The sequence below is a fragment of the Anabrus simplex genome, chromosome 1 (assembly GCF_040414725.1).
Source record: "Anabrus simplex isolate iqAnaSimp1 chromosome 1, ASM4041472v1, whole genome shotgun sequence".
Taxonomy (NCBI): domain Eukaryota; kingdom Metazoa; phylum Arthropoda; class Insecta; order Orthoptera; family Tettigoniidae; genus Anabrus; species Anabrus simplex.
Genome location: NC_090265.1, coordinates 401310967 through 401325310, shown reverse-complemented (window position 1 = coordinate 401325310; position 14344 = coordinate 401310967). Strand labels below are relative to the sequence as shown.

At 36.5% G+C, this 14344-nt stretch overlaps 1 protein-coding gene across 1 annotated transcript in view; it reads right to left on the bottom strand.

Annotated features, from left to right (window-relative positions):
- The window catches only part of mus101 (mutagen-sensitive 101), a 508677-nt gene that overhangs the window by 157312 nt on the left and 337021 nt on the right, over positions 1–14344 (bottom strand). Inside the window, exons 17-18 of the mRNA XM_068224988.1 lie at positions 13638–14092; positions 8389–8457 (exon numbers count right to left, since the gene is read on the bottom strand). Of these exons, the coding sequence (XP_068081089.1) occupies positions 8389–8457; positions 13638–14092 (524 nt within the window). The remainder of the gene's footprint in view (positions 1–8388; positions 8458–13637; positions 14093–14344) is intronic.

Sequence of the window (14344 nt, the reverse complement as noted above, 5' to 3'; positions counted from 1 at the left end):
GATTTCCGACAAAAGAGTAGCATTACAAAAATATTGCAAAGTTTGGGCTGGGAAGACTTGAGAATAAGGAGACGAGCTGATCAACTAAGTGGTATATTCCGAGCTGTCAGTGGAGAGATGGCATGGAATAACATTAATAGACAAATAAGTTTGAGTGGTGTCTTTAAAAGTAGGAAAGATCACAATATGAAGATAAAGTTGGAATTCAAGAAGACAAATTGGGGCAAATATTCGTTCATAGGAAAGGGAGTTAGGGATAGGAATAATTTACCAAAGGAGATGTTCATAAATTTCCAATTTCTTTGAAATCATTTAAGAAAGGCTAGGAAAACAACAGACAGGGAATCTGCCACCTGGGCAACTGCCCAAAATGCAGATCAGTAGCAATTGATTTTGAGTGATATATCTAGCCTATGCCTAACCTTGCAACAATGTTCTATCTTCTACCGCCTCCCTATTCTTCGTATCTCACTACCCGATATCGACATAATCTCACCTTTATCCTTCAAACACACAATTAAAAGATTCCTTTGAAGTCTTCTCCAGGTTTCCATTTTCTTCTGCCCTTCCAACCCATGACCTCTCTTCTTGCTAACTCTATAACCGGCACTTGCCAGTTGTTGTTGCCATTCTTGTTACATTGTTACTGTTGTTAATTTATGGTTGATACATAATATTGTTGGTTATACTGACTGTTATCTGATTTGTTACATTATTGTAAAATGGCCCTAATGTATCTAACAAATAAATAAACAAGAGTCTGTTGGAAATCTTAGAATTAAGCAGATTATGAGGGTATGGACGTATAGAAGGATGGCTCCAAAGGGGACCCCAAGAGGAAGGCCCAGAGGAAGACTTTGTGATGGTTAAAAAAAAAATTTTCAAAATCTTTACAAAACGTGATGTTAATTGGCAGCAAAATGTAGATCAGCAGCTGTGGATGGGCAGGACAAAATGAAATTGTAAACACCTGCATCCACCTTACTGGAGCGAAGATTTGATAATGACTTCAAATGAACTACAGAAAACAAGCTATTAACACAAGAACAAAAGTCACTTACAAGGGAAGCATTAGAAGATTGAAAGCTTAGTAGTAAAACCACGAAATGCTGGGGCAGTCAAAATGCAGTTCATGTTTCAGTGTTGCTAGCTTTACATACAATGTTGATCAATTATTACTGAGAGATGACTAGGGAGCCAAGTATTCATTCAACTCTCCATGGATAATAATCACTTCTATTTTGTGATCCACACTAAAAAAATATTTAAAAATCTGATGTCGCACACTGTACTTAAGCCCCTTATTGTAAACAAAAGTGTATTCGTTTTTGGCCGGTAGTAATGCCCAGTCATTGTCATTTAATCCCATCTGCAATTCATGACTGATATTTACCAAGTGTTCCCGTGTTCCACCTTTCAAACCTTCATTAGCCAGTGGAATACTAGTGGCTTTACGTCGCACTGACACAGATAGGTCTTGCACGTTACCTTACTGGAGCGAAGATTTGATAATGACTTCAAATGAACTACAGAAAACAAGCTATTAACACAAGAACAAAAGTCACTTACAAGGGAAGCATTAGAAGATTGAAAGCTTAGTAGTAAAACCACGAAATGCTGGGGCAGTCAAAATGCAGTTCATGTTTCAGTGTTGCTAGCTTTACATACAATGTTGATCAAATAATACTGAGAGAGGATAATGGATAATAATCACTTCTATTTTGTGATCCACACTAAAAAAATATTTAAAAATCTGAATTCGCACACTGTACTTAAGCCCCTTATTGTAAACAAAAGTGTATTCGTTTTTGGCCGGTAGTAATGCCCAGTCATTGTCATTTAATCCCATCTGCAATTCATGACTGATATTTACCAAGTGTTCCCGTGTTCCACCTTTCAAACCTTCATTAGCCAGTGGAATACTAGTGGCTTTACGTCGCACTGACACAGATAGGTCTTGCACGTTATAAATTTCATATTAGAGCCTGTATTGTCAAAGTATCAACTTGTGAAAATTTGAAGTTATAATTCCACCTTTACAATACTGTAATTGTCTTTATTAAAAAGACTACATTAGATTTCACTCGTGATACGTGTTGTGTCCTTTTACGGGACATCTTCAGTCATGAATACAAAACATTAAAAATAAGGTGAGGACACGTTGAAATAAGTAAATAAATAGTCTTTAGATCCAGTGTAGCGGCGTAATGGCATCTTGTCAATCTTGAATGTTAAAATGGTGCGGCATGAACATGATATGAAACATGAAGTCCAGTTAAAATCACAGGTTAAACTGTTGTTATAAACAACGAATTGTCCCATTATAAAACAACGCGAGTGGCTGTGCGAATAAAATTATATGCATATTGTACATAAAACAAGTGTGATGGTAATGCCACATTAAAATAGCTTCTTTGATTAGGAGGTGGAGTTGTACTGATGCTTCATATCATGTTCATGCCGCACCATTTTAACATTCAAGATTGACAAGACGCCATTACGCCGCATCACTGGATCCAAACACTTTTTATTTACTTATTTCAATGTGTCCTCATTTTATTTTTAATGTTTTGTATTTGTGATTGAAGACGTCCCATAAGAGGACGAAACATGTATCACGAGTATAATCTAATGTAGTCTTTTTAATATAGACAATTATAGTATTGTAAAGGTGGAATTATAAATTCAAATTTTCACCAAAAAAACAAAAACAGAAAACAGATATGTCTTATGGCGACGATGGTATAGGAAAGGCCTAGGTTTTGGAAGGAAGCGGCCATGGCCTTAATTAAGGTACAGCCCCAGCATTTGCCTGGTGTGAAAATGGGAAACCATGGAAAACCAGGACTGCTGACAGTGGGATTTGAACCCACTATCTCCCGGATGCAAGCTCATAGCCGCGGGCCTCTAACCGCACGACCAACTCGCCCGGTGCCAGTGGAATGTCTCGTTTCATCTGCTAAGAGCTGTCAAAGAACTCGACATGCAGTTCTGGGTTTAGGTCTAAGGAACAATTTTCTCAGTTACTGAAACTCAAAAGTTTGTTACCTTACTCAAGAAGCATATCTTCAGGTGGCCAAGAAACTGAAACTTTACTTAGCTTCACAACTACAGTTTTATTTCCAGCATCATTACGATTCTACTTTATTTTTCTCTTCCATTCTGGGAGTGTTACATCATCCTTAAGCATAATTCTTTTGAAAATATGACAGTTCTATCCTGGCACTTTTAAATCCAAATAAACACATACCTGCCAACTTCACAAAACCAAAAATCAGGAGATTCTGATATGAAAATCAGGAAAAATTAGGAGAAATCAGGAGATGCAATTGGTCAAAAGTGCTTATTCTAAATGTCTTGCGCAATACAATACTATTATATATTTATAACACTTATTGTCTCAAAGGCCGACTGTTGCTATATAAGGCTACAAAGCTAAAAATTACACATCTCTATTCACTCACAGGAAGTGTGCTAGTGAGATGAGCAGTCTCTGATTAGCCTTACGAAAATAGTATGAACTCATGCTCCACAGTCATGCACTTAGATGCCACTAGTTAGCAAATGCATAGATTAATATATTGCATCAAGCGCCCGCGCGATTATGCGAAGCACAATGCTATTTGTATCAAATAACTAGCTGATGTACGCGTGCTTCGCTACGGAATTCTCAGAAAGACTGTCCTTATAGTTTTCCCAACTGAAGTCAACATAGGTCATTACAATGACGTCAGTACGAATGTCACGATTAAAAGCAATGTTGTCATATGAAATATTCGATAAAATGGAAAACAGCACATTTTCTCACTTTTAACGAAAAGTACTACGGTGTCAATCTAACAGTTCAAAGTTCCAGAGCTAGAATCACCAGGCCGCAGACAGCCGCGAACACTCCCGTGTCATTATTCCGTTTTGCTCATTCCAATCACTGCCTCAGAGTAGGGATATTCAATACCTACTGGAATACTATGATGATCCAGTATGTTATGCAATGGCGTGCACCGAACCCCATCTACCCCACCGCTGCTGGGGTAAGTAACTTTGTATTAACATTTTATTATTCGTTAGAACGCTTTTTATAATGTTTAAAAAATTGTGAACATCTAAACCAAGCCAAGTACAGCTGTCTCGACAATCTGCTCGCACTACAGCAGTTCATGTTCTTCAGCGAGCTGGGTTTCCTTGCTGGCGCGAAAGAGAGCTACCCCAGTGAAATTTAAGTCGCTTGGTTGACGCATGCACTTGAAGCTTCCTTATCCTGGGACCGGGGTGGGGCTGTGGACACTTCCCAACAGCAATTTATGACAACAGGCCAGTTAGCTTGGATAAGGTATGTTAGATTTAATACTTGACACTTGAAGTGTTCAGTGCTACACACTAGAGATTACAAGAAAAATATCAATATGTTAACAGTATAGCCACTTGCACATCACCTTGCCAATACAAATAGAGCCATTTTTTGAAATCAATTGTACTGTAATATAGAAGAATATATTTCATTCTTGGGTTTGGCATACATACAGTTTTTTCAAGCAATTCATTGATGGCATGTGTAAAGTATGTACTCCGATAGCTGCAGAAAAATATTTAGGTTACCCAGCTTGAACACAGAGCTAAGCGCAAAATAAAAGAATTTTGTACTTGGTTTTCTTTGTTGGTGGTATATAGTGAATTTTTGTAGAGTTCCTCTTGGATTATAGGTCAAGATTTTGCGAGTTCTGTGGCATTCTTCATGAATATAACATGTGTGTGTATTATACGTTGGGGCGAATATTTTCCCTCGTTTGTCGTTGATGCACGTACACTCCGTAGGCGAGTGAAACTATAAAACTTTGGCGACTGTAAAATATCAGTTAAATTTTGCCGATTCAGTTTAAATGAGGCTTTTTAAGTTACAAACAAATTGTTAGTCGCAGTGTATTTACGTGGCAAACCATGACAGTACTATCACGAAGCGCCACCGGATGAAAATCTATAGCAGATTTTAAACTTACAGTAAGTTATGATGGTGTCGTCACTGCCATGAATATTGATTTGGAAGTATGTGCGAATGTATGGTTGAAAATATTCTTGAAAGCTCTTTCTCAGGTAGACCTTTCCAAGAAAAATGCAGCCTTATAAAATGGTAATGTTGACTTTAGAGACTGTAGTGGGGCTAAGATTGCTTATATTTAAAACACATTTTTGCAGGTGGGGTAATTAATGTGTTCATCACATGCCACTGGTGTTATGTACCAGTAGTATCGGAAAATGTATGAACCAGAGGAATGGCATGCTAAAGAAGAAAGAGATCTAACTCCCCAGCTACTTCCCGCCAATATTCAGGCGTGCTGTACGCAGCAGTAATCCCATCTATCAGAGATAAATGGCAGCAGAATACACAAAGCATATCACAACAAACATTGGTCAATGTAATGTTATTGTTGATCAATTCTATGAGCTTTCTGTATTGAAGGCCTTCACGTTTAATTTTCTTCTGACTCTGTGATATTACAGCATCTAATGTAAAGTGAGTCCTCCTTCCTTTCATGACTCCCTCGTGTTATTATTCAAGCGATCGTTCCTTCATGACTTTTATCTCATTCTTATAATCATCTTCACAATTTAATCACCATTACCACCAATATTATTATAGTCGGTACGATATAACTGAATAAGACATAAATAAGCAGAAATTGTATTCTCTAAAACTTTTCTCATGTAATACTTTTTGATATGAGTAATAAGATAGGTAATTAAATAAATTAAATTTTTGGCACCTTCCCCTAAACCACCATTTCGAACAGGGTGAATAAAATTATTTGTAGTGTAGACTGTAGTTCCTTATTCCCCCACTTTACATACAGATTTTAATTAAATTCTGTTCACCCACTTTCTTGTACCTCGGTGCTGATATGGACTTAGCAACAAAAATTCAAATTCATGAATATCACTTATCATAGCCGGTATAGTAAAAATTTATAATACATAAATGATAGGAAATTTAATAATATATAACTTAAGTTATGTAGTATTTATCGATAGGGCCAATAATTAAGATAAATATTTTAAAATTAAATTTAGGTCTTCCCCTAAACTACCATTTCACTCAGCGTGAATAAAATTATTTTTAGCCTAGATTGTAGCGACTTATTCCCCGACTTTATATACTGATTTTCATTAAATTCTCTTCAGCCGCTTTCTTGTGACACGCGTAGATACATACATACATACATACATACATACATACATACATACATACACACATAGTGTACAGACAAACAGAAATTACAGAAAATTAAAACGTGCATTTCCCCTTGTTACTGTGGTGACGACCGGTACAGAAATATCTTTCTTTTTAAATTCTGAGCAATGTACAGACAAAACCCTTACTTTATTTGTATTGAGATTAATTAAAATTAGACAGAATTGTCTCCAAATGGCTCCTAAAATCTCTAGAAATGTCACTAGTTGTTTTGAAATTCTAACACTGAATTACTAAAAAAGACTCCATATCTAGCGACTAGTCTCTAAAATCACCGGGCGAGTTGGCTGTGCGGTTAGGGGCGCGCAGCTGTGAGCTTGCACCCAGGAGATAGTGGGTTCAAATCCCACTGCCACAGCCCTTTCACACTTGGCAAATGCTGGGGCTGTACCTTAATTAAGGCCATGGCTGCTTCGTTCCCACTCCTAGGTCACTCCAACTCATGCATGCTCTCCCATTGTTCCAGGGTTCACAGGTGACATGTTTGGCACCGCTGAAATCGGCACTAAGCGTACAATTTAGTGATTCTTAGTTTATGTATCACAGTCGCCCAAGGAATCAACTGCAATTACCTCCCAATGAATGGTACTGTCATCTCCCATGAAGATACAAACTCTCAAGGATACCCACAACAAACAATATATCTATACATTCAAAATTATTGCTGAGAAAAGTGTACCTGCAAGAAACGTATACAATACCATGCGTTCTTCTTCTTTTTTTTTTTTTTTTAAACCCCTGTACATTCAATAAACATGCTGAGAAAGTAATTATAGAACTGTACAACATAAGTAGCCCATCTAAAGTCAGCTCAATAAAACGCTTTGGTTACTGAAGAAATCATTCCAACACTTCGGCTATTGCCTGATGTATGTCTCAAGTATTATTACAATATTATAAGTCCACCTGTTCAATACAATACAATATGATCAACTATTTCATATGGTCAAATATTTTTTTATACATAATACATAAAAGTCAAAGATGCTTTAAATAGTTACATGTTTCACCCTCCTTACGGGCATCATCAGCCTATATCAATCTTAAAAATAATACATATAGAGACATTCTAATCTTATAAATTATAGGTTAAAATGTTGAAAAATGATTTCGTAAAACATTATACAATAACATCTAAAACAACGATAATGCACCAAAGTATGTTAAAAGAGAGTGAATTAACAATTTTGAAGATTAAATAAACATGAAATTTTGAGAGTTTAAAACTAAAATGGATCCATTTTTTTATAATATCATTAAGACTGTGATGGCCTTGAGTGTAAACACAATCATCAAAGGGGAATGTTTCTTCAATTCCCAAGTATGAATCCAAGATGGTAAAATCACTGTCAGTTATTTAAAACGGAAGTGTGAACGTAATAAACATGTTAAAATGTATATGGCTGGGATATCTGAAAGTCGAAAAGAAAATGGAACTTCTTGTAGAGGCGTTGCTAATGATAAAACGTATGTCAAAGCTAGCGGAGTTCGGAAATTATGTGGTAGTCGAATGGATCTAAAAGATAGTCAAGTTGATGTTATAATTCCGTTGAAACATTTGTTGGAAGAAATGATCAGGATTTTCTGAAACAAAATGTAGAAGAAAGTTGGTGAATAATACCGTACTGTACAAGAGACTTCCCGTACTTCAAAGATGTCTAATATTGCCTGATGTGAACGACTACAGGAATATTCACTACTTCAACTTCATCAAAAAACAGTTACTGAAGGTTATTTCTGGTGTGAACAATTATTACATAATAATGTAAACTTTCTTTTAATGCAATGTAAATATGCTGTATTAATAACATGCATATCGATGATGCAAGCGTCTAGTGGCACCTAGGAAATTATATTGTTCTTCAATGCTGATGATGCATATCAATGATTTTTCACGTGTACATGTAAAAACTTCCCCTGTAATGTAATGTTAAAACCGCCTTCTAACTAATAGAAAGAATAATATATTGGCTCCTCGGGCAATTTATAGGTTTTGATGATGATGATGATGATGCTTGTTGTTTTAAGGGGCCTAACATTTAGAGGTTTTTAAAGACGGCATTTGAACATGTTAATCTCTTTATGATATAGGGAAATTACATCTTATATTATGGCAATCCATAAGAACATACATTAAAACTTACCTTTGGTGTTTCTGAGTTATTTACTCCTCCAAACTTGGCCCAACATTGCCGTTTTAACTCTGACAGAGGCTGGAAAAAATAAAATACTGTAATGAACAATAATACACACAAGCCATGACAACCTTGTTCAATAACTGAATTATCTATTTAAGTTAAAGTATGACAACTATTTCTTCAGTTATAACATCTTATACGGGAAGTGTAATAGAGTGTGTAACAAGTTTCTCACCAAGATGGCCATGCTTTTAATCGCAGCCAATGTATGTGCGATTTTTGAAATGTAAAGACACATCCCTGTTTGGATTCCACATAAAACTGGAGGGGCCATAGCAATGATCACAAAATAAAGTCATGTAAAACTACAAGCTTGCTTGTTTTTCTTTTCCTTTTAACTTTTTACATATCTTAGTTTCCTTGCAAGGAGGATTACTTATGGACAATATTTTACTTCCTTCTTTGGTGCACATCAAGGGCAAATGTCAGGGGTTAGGATTTCAATTGCACACATTGACAAAGATGGATGCAGTGTTCCTAACAAGGAAGCAATGCTTGAACAGTAACACTCAGGGAAGAAAGTCAATTTAGACCCAGATGTTGACAATTCTTTGTAGAATACTCATGTCAACATTATGCAAGAAACAGGAATAAAAATTTGGAAGTGCCACAACAAAAATAATTTTTAATTTGGAACCCCTCTGATATTGCAACAGCCATGATTTAAAATTGGATGGTGTTATGCATCAACTGACCAAGCGCCAAAATCGATTTTTTTAGATTATTGCACCATCTGGTAGCGAAAGGTGTAAACTTTACATAGGTTATGGTTCGGACTTTTATTCTCAATATGATTTCGCAGGAAATGCATTTTGACCAAACGCCAACCTCACAATCATTAAATTGAAGTTTTGCATCAAGTGACCAACCACCATTTCTGAGTCTGAATTACGCATCAAATGACCACACGACACGCGTGCAGTCACTTGGTCGTATGATGCTAAATGTGGATTCCCGTGTCGCAGATTCACGAGCAGGTTTTCTTCCTTGTTACACAGCTTTCGAATTTGCATTGTTTCTCCGCAATGTGTCATCATTGTAGTTAACCTACTCTTTCGCTATTCACTGAAATCCGTCATTGCGGTAATAAGTACTTAAGTCTAAGAACATAGCAATGGATCGTTATCCTCATATATCACGGTCTGAGCGAATTCTCTTGTTAGAATCAGATGCTTCAATATCTGTCTGTGTCTGTTAGGTCATCAGCCCAGAGGCTGGTTGGATCCTCAAATAGCACCACCAAAGGTTATGCGGTTATAAGGAAACCCCAAAAACCAATGGCAGCGCCAAAATGAGGCGTACTAGGCAAGATGAGGAGTGAGGTAGTTTGCCATTGCTTTCCTCACTGGGTCAGAAAGTACTATTGCAGCATGACTGACCCTTTGAGCAGCACCTTTCATAACACTCAGATGCACTAGTCATGCTCTGAACGTCATTACTCAGCACTACCCATACCCCAGCAACTTCCATATTGTCACAGCCATGGATGTTGACTGGCACTTAGGTGGAAGCTACACTTTACTCTGGCCTGTGCCAAGAGATGGATGCAAAAGTACTGTATCCATCAAGAAATGACAGCAGGCAGATGCTTCAATAATCTTCTGTTAATTCACAAATCAGAGCTTATATGTATTGTTTTATGTATTTAAAATACGTTCCTATCTTAGGAGTCCAAATATATTTTAGAGGGTTCCATCACACCTGCAAAGGCTACGCCCATTTCAATAAACGCAGATCACTGGCAGTCGACGAACAGCTTCATAACGCAGAGTTCATTGACAGATGACCGAAATTCTTTGGTTACATTATGCGAATTTGTGGTAAGTTGATGTGGCCCGTTACCATTACACCTATTAGATATCATATGTCACGATACAATATCCTGTTAAACACACTTGTAAATTTTTTTTAAATGTAGTACTTAATCGTTCAGCATAAATACATGCTATATCAGATTACTGTTGACAAGAGATAAAATAAAAACAACCAAACAAACTACAAACAAAAATCTTAGTACATAACAAAACACGGCAAAAATAATCACTTACTAAGGACGAGATTTGAAGTCGACCTCCTGTAGGCCCTTCTGTAACTAGAATAAGTGAGGAGAGTTTGTAATAAAGTGCTGGAAAAGATACACACACGGATAATAAAATTTAAAAAAATAAAAATCAATTGGTCACTAACACAAAGAGATGTTCCAGTTTTTCTAGGCAAGGTAACTCTTATTTTCTTGGTAATGCTTGTTATACTAATATTTCATTGAGAAGTAAATGGGCAGTTGAATAAAAGAAGCACTGAGCATCAATAGCACTCGAGTGGAAATTCGTTCACGTTGATGTATTTTATTTTTGATAAACACAAACATTCACTGTTCATGTTCAGATTCTTCTCTTGGCGAAAGTAAAAGATCTTGAGGAAGTCTACTTTTAATCCGTCGTGGAAGTGTGGATCGTTTTCCAAGGGCGAAGAACACAGCACCAGGCACATTTTGGAGTTTCTTGAAGAACGTCTTGGCGTGCATTGAAATCACGTGTTCCAAAGTGTCTAACTGAAGTTCACGATGTAACTGTTTGTTTCGGACGTACCAAGGAGCGTTGGTGATGATACGGAGAACTTTGTTTTGGAATGATTGCAGGCGTCTGATAGTGGTTTGAGCCGCCCCTCCCCAGACTGGACAGGCGTAGGTGAATAAAGGACGGAGCAGTGATCTGTAGAGAAGTAATCCACATTCAAATTTGAGGGAAGATTTCCTATTTAGGAGAGGATATAGTCTTCTTAGTCGTGCATAACTTAGATTTAATTTCTGATTTATATGGTATTTCCATGATAAGCGACGGTCAAGGAATACTCCCAGGTACTTCACGGCCTTGTCGTTAGGCGTCCATTGGATGGCTGTTCCGTTTAGGAAGATTGGTGGTGGGAGAGGTGGACGTCGAAGAGTAAAGATCATGGTTTCACATTTTGGTACATTCAGTGAAATTCTACAGTCATCTAACCACGTTGATATAGTTTGCAGAGTGGCACACTTGTAAATAAGGAATTCAAAATGTGTATGCACGTTTCCTAGCTTTCCCTAAAATGTTTTTTGTAATCGATGAAAATAATACAACAGAGGAAGCTGTTCCAATTGATAAGAAACATGCAACTGAAGGTGTAGATCCCACAACATTCTCTCCAGCAAAAGTTAACCAACAACACTTGACTGCAGTAAACGAATTTCAGGTGTGTTAAATGCGTTACTAAATGTACTTAAATTTTCATTGATCTATTTAAGTTCGTCGCCGGCTTCAGAATGAAAATGGATCAGCTCTACATGGTCTACTCACTCCGTTATGGCCCAATGGAAAACCAGTTTCAGAAGCGAAGCTGAACGACCTGCGCTCCCTCATGAAGCAAATTCCCAACGATGCTAAGCCTTTCTATAAGGACCTGTTTAGTGAACCTGGAATAGACGATGATATAGATGGGTCTGATTGTGGAAATATGGATTTTGAACTCGAAAATTCTTAAAATCCTGCATTATGTTACACCAGTGTAATTTCTATACTATATTCTAAAATTCATGTTTTTCTATGTCATGTTGTATTCTGTTATGTATAGCTTAATCCTGAACTTAAATAAGGAATAACATTAGTTAACAAGTATCATATTTTACACTGCACTGAATTTTTGAAAGTCCATTCGATCACTAAATGACAGTTTTATTTGTTGGTCAAGTGATGCTAAACAAAAAACTAAGGTAACCGCAATAAAGCATCAAGTGACCAAGCGCCATTATCTCAGATTATGACAATATACTTCAAATATCCCTAAATTTTATACATTAAGAAGAAAATTTATGTTTCTGTCTTCATTTTGGTATAGAATACCTCACATTTAACAGAAAATGTGAATTAATACAAAGGATTTTGCGTTTGTGTCAATATCTCAAAATCTACTTTTGGCGCTTGGTCAAGTGATGCATAACACCATCCAATTACTCCTCTGTCTACAATGGTTTATGTCCCAGGCATTATAATCAATGTTTACATTCAGCTTAAAGCAGTGACAAATATCCATAGCGATATTACTGGAACTCTGTAGAGGTAACTTTTAATTTGTGAGATAGTGAGATGGTAAAAAGTTATCTTAGCAGTCATCTATGATGTCTCTTTCTTCTACCTGCACAAACTAATTGATTACTATTATCCACTTTGGTTCTTGACATACTAAGACACAAGATATAAATATTTACTGGTGGTGGTGAAGGAGATTAATGTTTTAAGGGGAAATACAACTGAGTGACATCCCCAATACATTTTTCCTACATTAGAACCTGTGTTTTGTTATCTTTTTCACTTTAAAATCAGGAAATGTAAAGATGTTCACAGAAATATTACTGTATATAGTAACAAATACATGTGACCGACACAAAAATGAATACGGTTTAGGCTTTTTCATTTTCCGTCCTTTAATTGTTTTTATATGTACATTTCCTTTTATTACAACTAGTACAGGGTCTCGTCTCTTCTATAATAGATTTTTTTTAAATGTTATGCAAATGTTTTAGAATCTGGAGTGAGAATGAACCATCAACTTGCAAAATAAACAACTCATGTCACATTCTCACATAATGATCAGAAGGTTGATGCAATACTAACAATAGTTATTTGACCATGATATCCACTACACGATAAAGTGATAGTAAAGAAAGTAAAACTAACTAGCCAAACAAGCAATAAAATATGGCATAGAACACAATGCTATTCGTAATAGCTGAAATCTTCACATTTTTTGAGACCATTCATTCATGACAAAATTTTATTATTATGTGGAATGCACACTACCAGATTATGAAATACCATTTTGAAAACCTCAATAACTTTGAAGTCATTTGATCTCACTAATCCAAACAAAATCTACATAAACATACAGGAAGGTACAGTAGCTTAAAAATGTTTTCTATACTACAGTAGACATCTAGGCTGTGTAAGATAGCCTTCAGCTGAGGACTTATTGCATTATTTCAGTATTGTTTTATCTGGATAAAAAATTTAACTTCTACATCAGATGTTTTCTATACTACAGTAGACATCTAGGCTGTTTAAGATAGATAGCCTTCAGCTGAGGACTTATTGCATTATTTCAGTACTGTTTTATCTGGATAAAAAATTAAACTTCTACATCAGAATTTGCAACTCAATCGCACTTACTGTGCTTTGTCGACGCTTCTTCGACAAAGGTTCATCTCGAGGAAACTGCGGGAAGTTATCAATATACCTCTTCCACTGCTTCCTAGTGTTAGGAGATGGATTTGGTTCAAACACAGCCCCATATGGAGTTTCTGGAGTAGATATATAATTTGGACCTTTAGGAGTAGGTTGGTCCATATCCCAGGGCCATTCACGCTGATTTCCAGTAACTGGAGTGTGAACTTTACCCCTTCCACAGGGTGTGGAGGAGTCACTGGCTGGTGAATTTCGAGTGTCTGCAGGAGAGGAGCCACTTAGTCTAGGATGACATTCGGGCAATGGTGTAGATGACCGTGGGGTATTAGGGGGCCCCATAATTTCCTGAAGTCGTTTATAAACAGGTGGGGGTTTGTCACACTGGTTTGATTGTGACAAATTAGTCTTGTCATTCGAGTTGCTTTCTTTTGAATCCAAACCTGAAACAAAGTTAATAAACCATTTCAGACAATGACAACGAAAAATAACACAGTATAATCACTGGAAAAGTCAATAATATAGCACATCACAACCAAGGCAGCAAACGGAAAAGGGACCCATATAACAAAACTATGTTTCTAGAAAATCAATTCCAAAGATTTGGTTCCTCTGTATATATTATTTCAGTTAGTTACTAAGCAAATTAATGTTTATTGTATATTTTAGGATACATCATCTTTGTAATAAGACAT